The 20,380-nt window shown below is 37.8% G+C and overlaps 2 protein-coding genes across 2 annotated transcripts; both read right to left on the bottom strand.

The window, feature by feature from the left end:
• Positions 1-3,746: 3,746 nt before the first annotated feature.
• LOC127680493 (olfactory receptor 52E5) lies at positions 3,747-4,688 on the bottom strand. Its single transcript, XM_052175983.1, has one exon. The coding sequence runs from the start codon at positions 4,686-4,688 to the stop codon at positions 3,747-3,749; it is 942 nt and encodes a 313-aa protein (XP_052031943.1).
• A 9,166-nt stretch (positions 4,689-13,854) lies between these two features.
• LOC127680502 (olfactory receptor 52E4) lies at positions 13,855-14,793 on the bottom strand. Its single transcript, XM_052175994.1, has one exon. The coding sequence runs from the start codon at positions 14,791-14,793 to the stop codon at positions 13,855-13,857; it is 939 nt and encodes a 312-aa protein (XP_052031954.1).
• Positions 14,794-20,380: the final 5,587 nt, after the last annotated feature.

The following is a 20,380-nucleotide window of genomic DNA, read 5'->3' on the forward strand; positions in this document are numbered from 1 at the left end:
TTGGTTTCTGTTAGTAATGTTCCTACGTTTGCCTTTAGCCATCTAGTTCTCTCAGGTGTTAGATGGTCTTATTGTCACTGGTTGGTGCTTCAACCTACTGTGGATCTTTAAGGTTATTTCTGCAACACTGGATGACTGGGTTTCCTCTGGCACAGATTACTGATATGCTGCCTTCCTCTTTTGTGCCTTTGGAGCCCTGCTCAGTCTTGCCTTAAGCAATGTTACACTTAGGTTGTCAAGGTCAACCAGGTGTTCTCTGTTTGCTCTATTATGGAGCTAAGATGGTGTGGTGGGGGTCACTCCCTCTGTTGATTCTCACCTAGGACACAGGTCCTGCGATGGACTGGCTTGCAGATGAACTGCCTATGTGCTCAGTTCCTGAGTGCAGGCAGACCCCTGGAGATTTGCACCCCCAGAGATCTAAAGCTCAGGGTGATCCAGTACCTAGTGACCCTTTTCTGTCCTGGCAGGCAGCGAATATGGCTGCGGGGCTTCTCTCCTTCTGCAGCTCTCTGGGCAGGACATAGGCCCTACTCCCGGTGGGCTGGCAGACAAACCGCCTATGTGCTCAGTTCCTGAGTTCAGGCAGATCCCTGGTGGTTTGCACTACCAGAGATCTAAAGCTCAGGGTGATACAGTACCTAGTGACCCTTTTCTGTCCAGGCAGGCAGAGCATATGTTCTTTCTGTTTCAAATCTACATTCTGCAACATACTCTCATAATAACTCAATGTCCTTATGAGTACAGGAGTACAAGGTACAAAGTACTGCTCAAAAGATCCTCTATCTGATAAGTTTGTACAGATCCTTAAATCCTTATGTATGATCCAGGCCCTCCGCAAAGAATATGTGAGTCTAGCTTAGAGTTGGTACAGTCTCCACCATGTCATTTACTAGTTTTCTGTCCCAGGACTCTATCTAGTATCCCTTCAAGGTCTACTCCCATATGCTATTCTCACAACTTTCCCACGTGTAAGCCTGGCTATATTTTCTCTGGTATCATGGAAATGACTTGATGCCTTTATTTTTCCATGAGGTTAAATTTACTGGATGGAGATAGTACCTCTAGCATGCAGTAATAGTTCTGTTTCTTAGAAAGGGAAATTTATATTACAGTTCATATTCCTTCTGTTCCCTGGAAAAATACAGCTTGCTTGCCATGAAGTTGGGGAATAGAGAACACAGTATATTTTCAAATTCTTGAGTATTGCTCTTAGGTTTTTATATCCTGTGGTTCCCAAAGCAGAGTCACTAATTGCCACCAAAGTTAGAGCTCATTTCTGCTTTTGACATATCTATTCATTGCTCTACTTTATTCTCCCCTCATTCCATATTACTCCAATCTTATAGCCAGCTACATATTTTTAGGTCATATATATTTATTTATATATAAATATAAACTTCATATGAAATAACAGGTGATATTTGTTTTTCTTAATTTCTTTATTTCACCTAAATTAATGATTTCTAGGGCTGGAGGTGTAGCTGGGTTGGTAGAGCTTTTATTATTGTCAATAGGTAATGATAAGATAGAGACCCATAACTATTCAAAAAGCTGAAAACATAAGTGATTGTAAGTACTCAGAATTAAAAGGAAAAATATTGCCTCAGGACCCCCAAAACAAAGTTCTCAGCACAAAGGAGATTTATTTTCTCCAGAGCAACGGAAGGCAGAGAATAAGCAACAAAGACAGGATGAGAAAGAGAGGGAAGGGAACAGAGGAGAAGGATAAGACAAAGACTTGCATCTAGGTAAGGAGAAGACAGATATGACACATAGGAAAATGGCAGTTTATAAAATGAGAAAACCCATATTAGGAGGAAGTGTTTAATTTTGATTGGGCATGTTACTTAGGTGAGCCAAATTGGGAGGTGTTGATTGCTGGACTTCAATACTTTGATAATTGTACCTTGTTAGTCAGCCTCAGGAGGAAGAAAGGATCAAAAATGGGAATAGACCTTGGTGGCTAACTTTTGGAATGTAATCTAAGTTTTTAGAATTACTTTTATTTTCTTACAATCCAGTTGTACCCCCTTCCCAGTTTGCCCTCCCACAGTTTCTCACCCCATTCCTCTTCCCTCCTGTCTCCAAGTGATGCCCCCACCCACACCTCCACCCCCACCCCTCCACCAGGCCTTCCCATTCCCTGAGGCCTCAAGTCTGAAGGGTTAGGTAATCTAATGGTTTTTAGATTTAATGGGCAGAGAGAATGGGAGAGAAGGGCAAGGCCTGCCTGAGCTAGCCAGAGTCCCTTCAAGTGTGGATTGGATATCTATGTTGGCCTGCAATTCTCCCCTGCCACCAAATATCCCAGAACATCACAGAAAGAGTGTAAGAGCTGGAGGATAGGGAAGAATATGATGAAATATCTTCTGGACAGGATATAGCTGCTGCAATATGACCTTACAGCAGCTATGGCTACATGCAGGTATAGGACTTGTCCAAGATCAAGCCATTTAAAACCCCTAACAAGGATATGCTGAAGTCCTACCTCTAGCTGAAGTGCTATTATTAATTCATGATTGGTTGGGGGGAGGGTGAAGCCATTGATAGATTGCCCACATCCTAGAAAATGACTCCTTATAAATATGGACATCATTAATTGGACTCAGTGGGTTAAATATGTAATAGAAAAAAGAAAATGAAGTTGAAATGGAGACATGTTGGATGGGCAGGGTAAAGGATGAATATGATTAAAGTACATTGTACATATACATAAGATTTTGAAAGAATAAACAAAAATATGATTAAAAAGATAAATCTACAAACACCAAGAAAAGCAGACATACTGTGTTAAGTATCCAAGATTCCATATGTTTTGAAGTTCAATAGTATTCAAATATTTCCCATTGTTTTTGAGTTTATAGCATCAAATTAACTTTTTGTTGCTTTTTAAAAAGTATTTTGTGGGCAGGAATACTGAAGCTTATAAAGGTTTATCTAGATTTTGTTTGTTTGTAGTCTCTCTCTCTCTCTCTCTCTCTCTCTCTCTCTCTCTCTCTCTCTCTCTCTCTTAGAAGTTTTTGTGAGCCAGGAGATTATTATGCAGCCCAGACTGGTCTAGAACATACTGATCTTGTGTAGCTTAAGATGGGTCCAGATGCCCATCCAATATAGCTCCAATATAGCTGCCTCTGCTTCACAGGAACTTGGATTTCAAGTAGTCACACCCACCTTCAAAGACTTTATTGTACTGTTCAGGTTAAACTTCCAGAAAAGGCCAGAGTTGTGGTTAAATGAATATATGTTTTATGACATTTAGTTCACCTTTCACCACTCTATTCTTGGTTTAGATAATATTCCATGCCATTTTTTATCACTATAACTTTGGATCTGACATGTGACTCAATAGCATATGTGGGAAGATGCCACTCAAGGTAGTTAATGGGCACCAACTCTTTCCAATCCTCCTCTTTTTTTTACACTGGGAATTTTATGTTTTCATAAATATTTTTAAAAAAGAGTTTTATTGTACCTCCCATAGGTTGGACTAGAGATAAGATTTTGGAATCTTTATGTAATATCTTTTGATGGTGTACACTAACTTATTAATCATGCGTGGAGAGTCATGTAATGGGATTGGCTTTTATGGTGATAGTGAGGGGGAAGTGAGCATTTTTTTCCCTCAGAATTTATTGTTCACTTGCTGTCTTGTGGAAATTTAACAAAATGTGTTTCTAATGTTTACTTCTGACTGGACTGTGTTAAGTATGTTGGACTGTTATGGAAGATCTTGGAACTAACTTTCAGTACATCTTAGGGTTAAGCATTCTTAGTACTCTCTCCCTTATCTGTTTTGTCCTGACTCCATAGATAACAGGGTTCAGGGCAGGAGGAACAACCACATACAGGTTGGCTAGAAGTATGTGGATGTAGTGAGGGATAGTGTGGCCAAAGCGGTGTGTCATGAATGAGAAGAGAGCTGGAAGGTAAAAGGCCAACATGACACTGACATGTGAGCCACATGTGCTTAGTGCCTTCAGCCGAGCATCCCAGGATGGAAGGTGGAAGACTGCTTGGAGAATCCGGATGTAGGAATATCCAATCACAGATAGATCAATGAATCCCACTGAGAAAGCAACCAGTCCATAAATGACATTGACCCTGATATTGGCACATGCTAGCTTGGCCAAACCCATGTGTTCACAGTAGGTATGTGGGACAAGCCGGACACCACAGAAAGGCAACCTCAAGATCAGAAATATAAACGGAGTCACAAACACCAAAGTTCTGACTATGATAATTATACCTAGAATAGCTATCACCTTGTTAGTAAGGATCATACTGTACCTCAGTGGGTTACATATAGCAATATAGCGATCTATGGCCATAACTGTTAGCACCACAGATTCCAGGCCAGTGCATATATGGATAGTATACATCTGAGTGATGCAGGCTCCAAATGCAATCTCCCTGAGATTAAACCAGAAAATACCCAGCATCTTGGGGATAGTAGCTGTGGATAAGTCCAAATCAGTGCATGCCAACATGGCCAAGAAGTAGAACATGGGCTGGTGGAGTCTGCGTTCAGTTTGGATCACAAATAAGATGATGATGTTCCCCAAGACAGCTACTAGATACACTGCAAAGAAGGGAAAGCCAATCCACAGGTGCAACTCTTCCAGCCCTGGAATCCCTATCAGGAGGAAGGAGGAAGGGTGGAACTGTGTCTTGTTGGAATGAAACATGTTAGTGTGAACTGATCACATATGTATTTCTTGCAGTTTTCTGGCTTCCACTGAGAGACCCTTGCTTCTTTCATAGTATGTTGTGTAATTCTTTCAGAAGCAGAAATCCTATTCTTTAATTCCATAATACAGAACATGAAACCTACAGAAAGAATGAGAGATACTTTAACTTTGACAAATTTGCCTCATATTTATGGAAAAACTATGTAGAAAATGTTCAAATTTGCAAAAAAAAATCATGCACTTCTGTCTTTTATCTTTTCAGTTTTAAGGAAGGACTTACATACATTAATTTAGCAACTATTTACTTATAATTACACTAGCTAATCAGAATATAACATATATAACCAATATGTAGTTTCTCCTTCCCTCCCTGCCTCCATTCCCCATGTGTATTTGTGTGTGTGTGTACATGTACAGTGTACAAAAATATGACTGGGCTGGAATTAGGAGATGATGACTCAACAAGTTGTGGGGAATAAAACATTTCTTGAAAAGCAGAAGAGAAATTGTTGTATGTGGCAGTGGAGTAAGAGGAGATAGGTTAGATAGACAGTGGTTTGGAATTAAACTATGGAATGAAATTAAGGAATAGAGGCAACTGGAGACTAATACACAATTCCATAAAACAATACTCCCTCTTAGAAATGTAAAATTCTGCCTTAGTATTACAATCATTACATGAACAGACCTTTATATCAAAAATTTATTTCAGACCTTTCATGTTTCATGGCCTCTAAAAGTTGGAGCAATATGACGAGTACTTACTGGCTTCCATTGTGTAAGCACTGTATCTAATTTTTCAGATATTGTATGTGGTGATATTTAGTTACTAGTTATCTGACTCCAAAAACTGAATTCATCTGTTGCCTTGTTTTCTGGTCTGAATTATCACTTGTAACATATGAGGTAATGTGTGTGAGCAAATAACCTATTACTTCACTATTAACCACAGAGGGTGAATTTTGTGGTAGACTCTTGAGCACTCCTTTGAGTACAATGCATTCTAATTTGGTAGTTATATATAGTCTTTAAAAACATGGTGATATATTTCATTTAGATTGACATGTGCCCATATTATATCCCATTTTTCTAATGTACTATAGAATTATTTCCAAATATGTGTTATAATTAGCTATTTTGTGATTTGTTCACTCCTGTGTTGGATTATCCTGGTCTTCCTCTTCCTTTGGTTTTGATTATATCAAACTCAGTATCGGTAGCTTTCATACCCATTGTCCCTTTTTTAGATCTCTCTTTGTATTTATCCCTAGCCATTACCTCCACATAAAATAGTCCAAAGTGTTCTTTTAATTTTACTTTTCACTGAAAAAATAATACTTTAGATTTTTTTTTTGGAAAGAGGTCTAGTATACATACAAACCTCAACACTTGGAAGGTTTAAGTAGGAGGATCATGAGTTTGAGGATGCCTTGTGCTTCAAGGTTAGATACTGTTCAATCAGCAAAGGCAGCTCACATCCTATATAAAACTAGAAGCTCACATCCTGTATATAACTAAAGAAGGTCATGTGTCCAGGTCATATAACAAAAATGCAAACATTATGAAAGGTTATGACAGTATTTCTCCCCATAAATCTGTCAGTCCTAAAGAAATGGTCTCCAATGATAATTACCTGCATATTAATTCAACATATAGCATTTAAAGTAGCAATGATAAGCAACATCAAAATTCAAGGCATTTGAAGAAGACACAAAGAAACATCTCAATGAACATAAAAATAAAAGCAATAAATATCTGATTGACGCACAGGAAAACAAAAATAAATATTGAATGAACTAATGAAGACAATTTGTGGATATGAAAACTAAATTCAGTAAATGGAAATATTGAAGAGAATTCACATTGAAATGAAGATGGGATTGAAAAACTCGATACATCAATTAGAAAGTTCAGAGGAATGCCTTTTAAATAGATTAGATTAAATAAAAGTCAAAATATCAGGACTTGAAGGTAACATAGAGGAATTGAATTACTACAGGAAAGTATATGAAACATTTCAAAACACACAAAAAAGAAACATGCAAAAACTATGGAACACTATGAAAAGATCAAAACTTTGAATCATAGACATAGATGAAAAAAGAATCCTAGGTCCATGATATAGACTAGTTTATTCAACAGAATCATAGAAGAAAATGTCTATTAAGGAAAGACAAATCTATACAGATACAAGAAACACACAAAACCCAAAATAGACAGTCCCAAAGAAACTACTCATGGCATATCATACCTAAAACATCAAGTATACAGAACAAAGAAAGAGTATTCAAAGAAAATACACACACACACACACACACACACACACACACACACACACACACGTTGAAAAAGGGGAGAACTTACTAGAATAATAGCTGATTTCTTAATGGAAAAATTTAAAAAGCCAGAAAAGCCTGGTGTAGGGTACTTAAAATTCTAAAAGATCACTGATATCAACCTAATTTACTGTACCCAGCAAAACTATCTAAGCCAAAGGAGGAAGACAAACTTTCCATGATATAAGCAGCCTACTTAAAAACCAAAACCTAAATGAACAAACCAAAACACCAACAGATAAATAAAAATTTAAAAAAATGTGAATTTGGGAAAAAGTAAGTAAAAGAAATAAAAGGTTTTGTTTGAGTTTAGTTTTACATTGCTGTGGTTTTTTGGGACTTTAAATCCCTATTTTCCTTGCTAATGTAATTTTCAACTCAATAATTATTCTTTTTAAACTTCAGACTGTACTTCTTATCATATGAATTGTATTTTCTAAAATACTAACTCTGGAAAATTGTAAATTTTTTGTTAAAATTTTAAAGTAATTTGATACATTTTAAAGTAAGTTTGATTTTGCCAGTAACATTACTTAGCCCCCTATTTTGGCTATCAAATTTCTTTCTCCTGCCACCAATTACTAATTGGTAATTTGGCCTCATTTCAAAAGAAATGGAAATGTATAAGAAGGAAAATATGTAACTATGACAACTAACCCCTTTCCATGAATATTTCTCATATGTAGCCAATATGCTATTCTTCTTGTCACTGTGGATATTGGTGTCTGATTTTGAGAGATGAATCTGAGTAATTATCATATTGACCCCTCCACACACTGTGCACCTGGATATCTATCAACAGAGTCTACAGTCACTGGCTGACTTGCTGAAGGTCAGCTAATGTTTGGAGACCCTTCTACCAGCATTATTGGAACTTACCCACCTCTGACCAACATCTGAGGAGTCATTTGTGAAGAACTGGATGCCATAGACTATGACATGTATGGGACCAAGTTCTTAATAGCCAGAATCAGGAAGTTAAAAGAAGACTTCTAATTCTCTGGGGAGAGCCTCCTCCCAATGAGGATCTAGACACAGCACAGAAAATTCCCACATCTCTGAGAGTAGTTATTTTTTTCTCTGTTTCTGCGTACCAATGATCAGTTATCTGAACATCACTAGGGAGCACTCTCTCTTGAACATGTCCCAGGAAGTTAGCTTCTCAGAGGCATAATGGCTTCACACTAATTCTGCAAGTCTCACTGTGGTGAAAGTAGATGTCACTTTTGGCAGAGAAGCAATAAAGGAGGAAAAGAGCACAGTAGGAAACCCCCAGTATTTCTAAGTCATCTCTGAAACTTATAAACTAATTAATTAGGAGAAAAATATGATTCTTATTTATTTCCCAAACTGGATATAGACACAGACATAGACACAGTCAGACAGCCAGACACACACACACACACACACACACACACACACACTTAGACACACATGCACACACGTATAAAATTGTATGTATTTTTTGTGAGCATTTGGTGCCCTTAATTCTATATATTAACCAAAAAACATAAACATAATAGACATTTATGCCAAGCATAAAGTACAATTTAAGGACATGATATGATTTTTAGTTGTACTTGTATTATGTTCGCTCTTTGAAGATGTCACATATGTAGTGCATTCTGTTGACACTCATCCTCTACCTTCTCTTATCTTTCTTGCACCCCTGTCAAACCCCTCTTCTTCCCTACAAGTCTTTTTTTCCACTTTCATGTCTTTTTGTTTTGCTTTGTGACCTACTGAGCTATAATTAGGTGGTCTGTGTAACTCTGGGTTCAAAGGTGCTTGGTGGTGACACAACTGAAGACAATGTCTGTACTTTCCCAGAATCCATTGGTAGTCAATAGTTCATCAGGGCACGGTAAGGACCCAAACACCGCTCCCAAATCCCAACTGACTAATGACAGGCCTAGGGTAGGCAACTTTAGTTTTGGGGGGATCTTAACTGCATGGCTCTGCTGTGCTTTTTGCATTCTTTCTGTCCCTCTGTAGAACCCTCAGAGAGCAGTGCCAGCCTTTCAAAAACTGCAAAGTGAATTTCTAGCAAGGGAGAAAAAAAAACCAACAACACAGAAAATCAAAAAATCAAAGTCTCAATTAACCTGGATCCCCGATCCCTCAAACCCTGGACCACCAACCAGGCAGCATACACCAGCTGATATGAGGCCCCCAACACATATACAGCAGAACTTCTGGGTCTGAGTTCAGTCAGAGATGATGCACCTAACCCTCAAGAAACTGGAGGCTCCAGGGAGTTTAGAGGTCTGGTTGGTTAGGGGGTGGGCACATCCTGGTGGAGACAGGGGGGTAGGGAGGAGGGGGAGGAGGTATGGGATATGGAACAGTCAGAGGGTGGATGGGGAAGGGGGAATAAAATGTGGAGCGTAAATTAATAAATAAATAAAAGGTTAAATTAAAAAAAATAGCAAAACACCTTCCAAGACTTAGTTTTTTTTTAAAAAGTACTTTAAAAGAACATTTTATTTGTATTTTTATCTAAATTTTATACTCTGTACATATTGCTAGAGGCCAACCAATATTTTTAATTTGTATCTTTTATTGTACCAAAAAATAGCAAAATTTCTTCTTTCACAAAAATAGATTCCCCCACCATGGTCCCTCTTTGCAGCCTAGATTTCAGAATAGATTCTGTAGCCCACCGTGGGGGCATCTGCCACTGCCCTCAGTTCTGAGACACTGCCAAGGCTGCAGGCCAGCATGCTTCCCTTGGGGACTTTTCTGGAGTCAACAGAGACATTCTAGGTTGGTCCTGCTGCCCCGAGAGCCCTGGCCTTTTCTCTGGAAGGCACACAGGCAGCTCCTCAGCCATAGAAGGGGCCTGTTTTTGGAGGTTTGCCTCAGCAGCCATCTCTAGCTAACCCAGGGTGTAGTGGAATTTTCTGGCTTCAGGCTAGCGATCCTTATTCAGTGAATTAATGGTTGTGTTCTAGAGAGTATATGACAGCCTCTCTTTGCACACACGTATCTCCATGTCACAATCAGCAGGTCCTAGAGTAAAAGTCAAGAGCCTTGGATTTTTAACGGTTTCAATTTCCTCCCATGCATATTGAGAGACAGATACAATATTCTTATGTGACTTCTTGTTCTCATCCTGGCCTCTCAGGATAAAGGCTCTGGAAGGGCAGAAACCTATTTCTGTCAGTCTCCCTACCTGTGAGTCTGTGCTTAGGGCTCAGCATGGAGGTACTGAGTAATGGTTACTGAACGAGCATCCCAGTCTCTCTGGATAGCTGTGCTTGGAAATCCAAGAATCAAGAGAGTGGGCTGAGGCAGGTGTTTTTAAGATGGGAGGTTCTCCATCAGCTACATGATCCTCAGTGTCCTGAGATAGAATCTGCATTCTTCAATTCAAGCTCCAATGGCTCCTTGGCCTGAGGCCTATTTTGTGCTGGCCTTCAGTCATGCCAGTAGCTTCTGGGTTTGATTCAGTCACAAATGCTTTTGCCAAGTGGCAGCATCACCATACTCCGAAGGTCCAGGCCAGACTTGAGTGAAGCTTGTGCCTTCTTATATAGCTCAAATTGCTGTGTGCCAAGCTCAGAGTGCTTTCAGGCTGGAAAGTCTTGTCCTTAGCAAACACCTGCTTCAGACACAGTGCCATGGCTGGGCAGGTAAAGCTGGATGTGTAGACACAGGGACCTAAAAATGCTCTACTCCTTCTGAGTGGACAGCTCTGGGTCCCAGCGGAGACCAACCATTTTTAATGGGCAATGGTAACCAAATTGGCCTTCAGAATGTTCTCTGCTCCCTTTCTGACTTAAAGTGTGTCATGACTATGTTAATTGTAATCTCAAAGGGGAAAAGTCTTATTCAAACAAACAAACAAACAAACAAACAAACAAACAAGGCGGTGGTAGCACCTTTAATCCCAGCACTCTGGAGGCAGAGGCAGGTAGATCTGTGAGTTAAAGGCCAACATGGTCTACAGGGCGTGTTCCATGATGGGCAAGGCTACAACAGAAAAACCTTGTCTGGAAAAAACAACAAAAAAATCTAAACAAAACCAAACAAACAAAAGGAAAGGAAAACAACAAAATCTTACTTCAAGCATTCCAGTATGTTTCTGTGCATTTCTCTGTGTGTTCCCTATGCTATAATTATTTGTTTTGTATGAGGTAGCTAAAAATGCCAAAGTGAGAAAAGGTTCTTTTCTTTTTGTCTATAAAGTAATTATTTATTTATTTATGGCTTGATTGATGTATATATGAGACAAAGCCCAGCAGAAAGCTACAGTTTTGTTTTGCTTGCCTTGTTCTGACATAAAAGTTGTTTAACAAATAAAAATAGTCATAATTATTAATTTTTAATCATCTTATTGCTGGAATTAATTCTTTGGGAGTCAGGCAATTGAAATCCATTTCCAGTAATTCAATAATCAAAAGCCCTTCTCATATCTTTGGGCCTTATCATTTCCATATAGATTTTTCATGAGTGATAAAATTGACAATATACAGTCCACATGGCTTTTCACAGAATGCAGTGAGTTAATATATTAATACATAAAAAAATAAACTAAATTATTAAAGATAGCCCATGAAAAACTCAGTAGTTTTTTTTTTAATCAAGATACATATTTCCTTTGACCACTAGATGTCAGCAATATGCATTTGCCAAGCTAATGATTCTAGATGCAAACTATCTTCATGAGCTTATGTTACAGTTTCAACATACAATAATTTGATTCTTGATAAACGTAAAACAAACAAAAGACTTGCTTGCCACTTGAAGTGTATGGATACTTAATGGTCAAATCAACTACATTTTTGCAGAAACAGTGAAAGAGCCCCAAGCTATCACCCTACTTCTAATATTTCAATATATTTTAGATATATATTTGTGTAGCTGCAATGTTGAGAATATCTGTTCAGAGATCCTAGATTTCTTTCAGGATAAAAAAAAATAGGGCAGGAGGTTGGCAAGTTTTTAAAAATGGTGGACACAGTTTAATAACAAACTGTCAAATTATAGAAAGAAGACATTTGGTTTTACAGATTTAATTAGAATATTCCAATTGTCCACAGGAGTAGGTTTTATTTCATAAATGCATATGACACATTGGTAACATTTACACCTCCCTCCATTATCCTGTATATGCCCTGTGGCCTTATCTCCTTCTCCCCTTATAATCATCCTACCTTCATGATGACTATCCCCAATTTTACATGTGAGAAATACTTAATACTTGTCTACCTGAACCTCACATTCCACCTAATGAGAGTTAATTATTTCTGATAAATATAATCTGTATGAGCAAGCTTTTTTCTTTTGTCACATGAAAATTATGCTAAAGATGGGGCTATTTGGTATATTTTGGACATAGGTATCTATGTTCATTTTGACATCAGACATTTTATTTGTAAGATTAAGCCCATAGATCAGATTTTAATGCATTTTAAATTTTTTTCACTTGCAATTTATAGCAAATAATTTCCAGATGCACAAGGTAGAGGCTATAAAACTCAAGTGCAATTCATGCACACAAACCAGGAAATTCTACAGGTTGCTACACCAGGCAGGATTGGGGTATAGCTGGTGTGATTCAGAACAAAAGTTGCTTAGGTTCCCAGAGGTGAATAGATGCTACCTTTTACTTCTTGACTTTTTATATCAATATTTCCTAGTCATCTAATAATTTGAGTAATTTTGTATTGACATGTGGACCTAGACAACATTTCTGAACAGAAGACATTCAGGATTTATCTGTTGATTTTGAAGCAAGAGTTTTCTAGAACTGACTATTTGTGAATTTCATGTCAATAACAATTTAAACAAAACCTCATTCTTCAACCATATTGGGAACTTGAGAATATGAACAAATATTCAAAATTCATAGCATTAAGAAAAAAATGTTTTTTTTTTTTTTTGGTTTTTCGAGATAGGGTTTCTCTGTGTAGCCCTGGATGTCCTGGAACTCACTCTGTAGACCAGGCTGGCCTTGAACTCAGAAATCCACCTGTCTCTGCCTCCCAAATGCTGGGATTAAAGGCATGCGCCACCACCGCCCGGCTAGCATTAAGAAATTTTACAGAGATTTTTTTTTTAAACTTATGACATAGAATTGGCTTTATTTTATCCTCTAAACTTTATGAAGTACTATGTACATGAAGGCAAATTATGTATACAATCAGATTGAATTTAGACACAAGATACTTAGAATTACTCACACCTACTTGCATTAAACTGGAAAAAAGAATCACATTTCCTTAATGTCCATATGGTAGTTTGTCAATCCCTTAAAACCAAATTTATTAGAGAAATGATGGTGAGGTGGGAAAAGGAGTAAGAACACAGAAGGAGCAATAATAGCTGTAAAAATAAAATGTAGAGAACTTAATCAAAGTGAATCAATGATTTAGAGATGAAGGGAAAGTCTAGGCTTATTGTAAAGGATAGAATCCTGTGAAGCACTAGATGTTCTAATTCAAGTACCACTACCTACTAAGCCAAGGGCTAAGCATTGCATTCATAAAACACATTAGGTCACATTGTTCTTCAATATTTAAACTTACCTAAAGAGAAGATGTGTGGAGAAATGGAAAGGTAGTCCTCTCTACCTCAAGTGACTCTATTCAAAGGGCATTGTTACCTTTAGCATTATCTCTATGACTTCTAAACTTTGTCCAGACATGTGGAGGGAAGTGGGGAGACTGGGCAGAAATGTATTTTTCTTAGCTCTTAATACCAAAGCATTTGGATCAAGGTGTTAGGCATGGAAAGCACACCAAAAATTATAAAGACTTTCAGGAGAGCTCTGATTATACCTTGAGCCATATGTGGATACATTTATGCAAATCTACTTAGAATTATTCTTTTTGTACAACTATTTTTATAATTTTCTCGCGGATCTGCTTAGTCCTGACGCCATAAATGACAGGGTTCAGAGCAGGTGGGACAACTACATATAGATTAGCTAAAAGAATGTGGATGTAGTGGGGAATGTTTTGGCCAAAGCGGTGAGTCATGAAAGAAAACAGTGCTGGTGTGTAAAAACACAGCATTATACAGACATGGGACCCACAAGTGTTGAGAGCCTTCAATCTGGCATCTTGAAAGGGAATTCGGAAAACAGCTCGAAGGATAAGCACATAGGAAGAGGCAATCAGGATCATGTCCACAAGGATATGGGAAATCACCACGAGTCCATAGATGATGTTGATCTTGATGGGTGCACAAGCTAATCGGGCCAGACCCATGTGCTCACAGTACGTGTGAGGCATGATGTGGTGCCCACAGAAGGGCAGTCTCAGAATGAGAAACACAAACGGAGTCACAAGAATTAAATTTCTTCCAATAACAACCGAGAGGAGAAGGCTGATGGTTTTATTGGTGAGGATCGTGGTGTACTGGAGAGGTTTGCAGATGGCAACAAAGCGGTCATAAGCCATAACCACTAGCAAAACAGTTTCCATGCCTGTAAACATGTGGATAAAGAACATCTGAGCAAGGCAGCCCCCGAAACTGATCTTCTGAAGATTGAACCAGAAGATGCCCAACATTTTTGGGATGGTAGATGTGGATAGACACAGATCAATCATTGATAATGTGGCTAGAAAGTAGAACATGGGCTGGTGGAGGCTGTGTTCAGTCTTGATCACAAACAGAATGGTGATATTTCCCACAAGGGAAGTCAGATACACAAGACAGAATGGGAAAGCAATCCATATGTGGAAAACTTCCAGTCCTGGAATCCCCAGAAGGAGAAAGAAAGAGGGATGGAACTGGGTACTATTGCTAAAAGGCATTCTCCTAGCAAAAGTCCGAGAATTCTTGTTAAGGAAGACTATCCTCTCACTAAGCTCTTCTGTTATCCAGATCCTGGGAGATGGAAAAACATCCGTCCGTGTGCTGAATAAAATAGCATAAATATGAAAATAAGATATTTTTTCAAAAGTAATTTAGCAATTTGCTCAACACCCATCTTACTTATGAGACCTATTGTAATCAATATTGCTCACTTTTTTCTGACTCATGAGATCACTGAAGAAAAATGGCATATTCCTTCTTCTGTTACATACTCACATTTTTTGGTGTTCTCTTTCATTAATCACTTTGTGTACTGCCACCCAGGTCCAGTGCCCCTCAAAATGTGCTCTACTATTAAAAAACCATAAATTCTGTGAGATGTGTTTACTGTCACCAATGTTTTGATTTGTTAAAATCTAGGGGTTTGTTCATTAGTTCAGTATTCTCAACGTGGAATGATAAAGCTCAATTAGATGTTCTGTCCAAGAAATTTCCTTATTTTAACTCTGATGCTCTGAGAAGCCTGTTTGCTAATGTTTAGTGCTTTTTCATCTTATGGAGCTGAGTTATTTTCAAAACTATTTCTAGCCTCCTAGTTCTTTGACAATACTCACATACCTCTCTTAGAGTTTTGATTGCTGTGATAAAACACCATGATTAAAAGAAACGGGGAGGAAGGTTTTATTCTAATTTACAAATCTCAGGCCATACTGTACTACTGAAATAGGTTGGAGCAGGAACTCAAGGCAGGAATCTGGAGGCATGAAGTGAAGTAAAGGTCATGGGGCAGTATTGTTTACTGGCTGGCTCCTCATGACTTGCCCAGCCTGCTTTGTTTTACAATCTGGACCACCTGCCCAGTGGTGATACCATCTACAGTGAGCTGGGACCTACCTATCAAATTAACCATTGAATAACACAATACCCCACAGGCCTGATGATAGGCCAGTCCTATAAAGGCATGTTCTCAATATAAATTTGAAAAAGAACAAAGGTATAAGGAAAGGTTTGGAGGGAGGAAAGGGAAGAGGGAATGATTTAATTATATTTACTTATAATCTCAAAAGCAAATGAAATAATTTCCTCTTCCCAGATACATCTAGATTTGTGACAAACAAACAATAACAACAACAAACCAACCACTCTGTATATCTTTTTAAAAAATGCATTTCTTGTATCAGATGAATCGTGAATATTTGTCTTATAATATAGAGGGTAAATATTATATACACATAATATGTATAACCTAAAATTATATCTAGCTTTAAGTATAAAAAGATTAAATATCTAAAAGATATTTAGACACCAAAGTTAAATCTTTGTTAGGTTATCTTTTTTTTAATCCTTTAACAATAACAATTGATCAAACAAAAATCCCTTGACAGAAACAACAAAATCCTTTAACTTTTTGTGCTCATAGGAAATTACATAACTCTAATAACTAACATTATCTAACTTCTTTATCGTGTAGTGGCTGAACATCCGCTACAGAGGCATAGAACAAGAGAATTTTTTAGTTTCATATTCCCAATATCCAGATATAAGATTTTGTTCCATCTGTGTGTGAGTGTGAGTGTGTGTGTGTGTGTGTGTGTGTGTGCATGTGTGTGAGAGACAGACAGACAGACAGACCATGACAGAAACACAGATACACAGACACACAGACACACAGACATACAGACACAGACACAGACACAGACACAGACACAGACACGACACAGGCACAGAAAGAGAACGTTTGCCAGCATTGGAGGAAAGATGGCAGTCTTAGAAATTAGATGTTGTTTGTGGAATTTGGCTAACTCACAGTACCATCTTCATGGTTGTTGTTTATAACAGGACACTTTACCAGCAAAGGTAGGGGCCAACGGGAGTGAAGGAGGGGGCTAGTCTTGCACAGTGTCATTTACAGCCACCAGGACATTTACTTCTTAAAAAATTAGCCAGAATACTTGTTCTTGTCTTTCTGCTTGAGCTGTGTGATCCCAGTAGTGTCTGATACATGCAGCTAACAAGTTAGTCATTTTCGGAGGCCATCTTGGTTTAGATGGGCTCACTGACAAACATCTCAGTCCCACAGCACACTGTTGAGTTGGTGATAGTTAGGCCCCTTTCCCTTAATAGCATCCACAAATGCTGTGGTCAGTAATAATGTAATTTCTTTTTACAGTATTGTTTCTTTCTTTCTGGCCTTTGCAGAACTTTAAGTGGACTGTTTTTGACTTGAAACTATTTCAATGTAAAGTAGCTAAATTTTTTGTTGTGCCATTTACTTGCTGAGGAACTTTAATCTCTTTTATGAATCATTTTCTTTTCCTATAAAATTGGGGAATATCCAACTAAAATCCAACTATTATTTTTATTTTCAGAATGAACAAGACTAATGGATCTGAGGAAAGCAGGTCAGAAGGTAACCAAAAAATGTCACAGGTGTTTCCTGGGGTTTTATTTTAATTCAAGATTCCATGAAAAGGCCATTGTTTAAAATGCAGTCATTGTTGTCTAGAAGAAGAGTGGGTTGTTATAGAAGAATGAAGGGCTGCTATCAGGCTAGACATTGCACTTTTCCAGATATCCATTTATAAACATAATCCAGCACTGCTCAATTTGAAGAGAACCAGGCTCTCTTCTCATTCTTACTCTTCCCTCTTCAGCTTTCCTCAGATTCACTGGATCAAAACATTTGAATGGTCTGGGAAGGAAGGTTAATTCAGGCAATTTCAAGACTGAGACACGAAGGAAGCTAGAGTTAACAGGCTGCTCTAGCAGGGGATATTATATCAACTATTAGATACAGTTCTCCAAAGTAGGGAAGCAGGTGGTGAAAATAGCTGGAATGAGCTTTAAATGAGAATGAATATGAGAGAGGCAGGAACCAGAAATTAGTGAAGATGAAATTACTGATGAAATTGTATCTGGATACTGACATCAGTCATAGCTTTATCCTGACCCAAACATATCAGTGATTGGCAAATTTTCATCTGCCACCGAAGCACAGAAAACCTTGCAGATGGCTGTGTCTGTGTTTTTATAAATTATATAGAAATGGGATTGTACCAGGGAGAGATCAAGAAAGGGGAGAAGGGAAGAAGTAAGCGAAGGAGAGAGAGGGAGGAAGGGAAAAGAAAGGCACAGAAACAAAAGTACAAAGTTTTAATGAATACCATAGTCCTTACCTTATCTATACCAATCCCACTGAATTGCATTTTGCTATGTACAGAATGGTTCATAAGATAGTGGTTAAAAAAGGAAGGCTTCTGCTTATTTGACTGTTCTTCCTCTTCTCTGCCACCTCTTCTGTATCCTTCTCAGATTCTGATGTCTCTAATATTTTATTTCCATGATCAGAGTAGCACTGTGGTCTAGGCTCTTAAAGATGGCCCTTTAAGCCTCTGGGTTTCCAGCCTCACTAGTCCCTTGAAGAGAAACGTTATAGGGAGCCTAAATGTGATCCAGCATCCCTGAACATAGTTTTCAGGACCTTTTGTGCATAAACCTGTGCTCAAGGATCTAACATTTTATTCATCTCCACAGCATAGTGGAGAAACACCAGATATAATCCCTTTGCTAAGAGCAGATGCAGTGTGAATGGTGAGGAAGGGAAATACACCAAGGGAAGATGGTAATGACTGGGCCTCCCAAGGGTAAAAGAAGACATTAAATTTATCCTAGAGAATTCTCCAAAGTATGACATTCTTCAGCAACTTTTCCATTTTGTTTTATTAAAAAGTTCAAGTGCTAGCTTAGTCTGGTCATGGCCACAACTAAGGGTTTAAAAACACAAAGAAAGTGTAAATTCTTAAAATATATTCATCTCTGTGTGTGCAGAATAACAGATAAATCCACCAAAGTCCTTCAACCCAGTGAGAATTCTCATCCCAGCCTGTGCCTAGCATTCAAGAGATGGGGTCTATAGGAAGGTAGGTGTATGGTTACTCTTTTGTTAGATTGTAGCAAAATTTTCATTTCTCCTAAGAAAACTATCCTGATGTCTTTGCCTTGTGGGTCACTGGTAGTATTTCCCCAGTGTCCTTTCCTGTGTGGTGAAGTAGGCTTGATATTCTTCTAAGGACATGCTATAGGCTCTAATTTCCTGGATGTAGGAACAAAACATTCAAGGAGTAATGGGATATGTTTTCATTTTCTACATTCAGAGTTTTTTAAGTTGTTATCATAGAGAAAATAATGTTCCTGATTTAAAAGAGATTAGGGGATTGTTCTGCTCATCCTTCTCTTTTGATAGACAAGATGAATAGTTCCTAGTCTCATGTCCTTCCCTTACAGAGTCCAGGTTGATATTTTATCTACACATAATATTTTCACATTAAGCCTAACTCTAAACAGTCTCTGCTTAACATTTTTCCTATGACTCCCATTTCTTTATTGTACAATGAAAACTTCACATGGTAAATCACAAATGCTACTGTTACCAATTACTTTTTTCAATAACCAATAATCAGACAGTTTGTTGTAGCATGATTTTTTTATACTTTATATCACTGTCTTTTGGGACCAAAAGTCTTACATATAAAATCATCACCAGTCATTTTTATGTTCCTTCAATTCTTCCCCAGGGACAGTCCTCCATGATAACCTTCCATATGACCTTTGTGCTTTTTATATTTTCATGCCATGGTCACAGCTTGAATATTCTCCATTTGTTTGGGGTGGGGGGGTTAGGGTTTCCTGGCATTATCATTCTCTTTGTGTGCTGATAGCAATACAATATTTCATTTAACACTACTCTTCTGTTCACCTAGAACAATGTCTTGGATAGAAAAATTGGTTAGATACTGCTGGGTTATATAAATCCAGAATGAAATGTCAGTTCTGTAAACAGCCCAATGGTCTATAATCTTAGATTTCCTATTCTGATCTTATTGTGAAAATTATTACAGGGTCTTCTGGCAGTTTATCATGAACCCCGTAATTATCTTTACTTTAAACCATTACACATGTTTTTCTCATTTCCCTTTTGAGGTAGAAACCCAGATGTTCTTTAAAGATATAGTTCCTGTAAAGATTTTAGGGATGAGTATATTTTTATACTGTAGGTCCTTAACCCAAAAGTCTCAAGGAGAGAGGATCCTAACTCATACCCAGTGATATATCTTGAATAGTATTCACCCTCATCCTTAAATGTCTAACATATACCTTGATGCTTGTGATATAACCAATGACTCTAAGTTGTTGAAGATTTGGAGATGGCATCAATTTTACTTTTTAAATATTTACCAATGTATCTTTTGTTGTTTCTTCTCTTTAAAATAGGCTGGATAGTTTATTCCTGTTATGACTTCTGTTTTACATATAGAATTATCCACAATAGTCAAATTTTCAATTTTGAAGGACTGAGTATATAATAAGAATGAACAAAAGAATAAGATAGAGTACATACCATGCATGTACTCTGAGTAACTTCACTCACAATGATATTTTCTAGTACCATTCGTTTGCCTGCAAAATTCATGATATCCTCATTTTTCAAAATGATCTTTAATTTTTTATAGTCTGGTTGTTATCCAACTTTTGGTCTACCCACTGACAGTTCCTCATCCCAGTCCTCCTCTCTTGTTCCCACCCCCC

The sequence above is a fragment of the Apodemus sylvaticus genome, chromosome 1 (assembly GCF_947179515.1).
Source record: "Apodemus sylvaticus chromosome 1, mApoSyl1.1, whole genome shotgun sequence".
In the NCBI taxonomy this organism is placed as follows: domain Eukaryota; kingdom Metazoa; phylum Chordata; class Mammalia; order Rodentia; family Muridae; genus Apodemus; species Apodemus sylvaticus.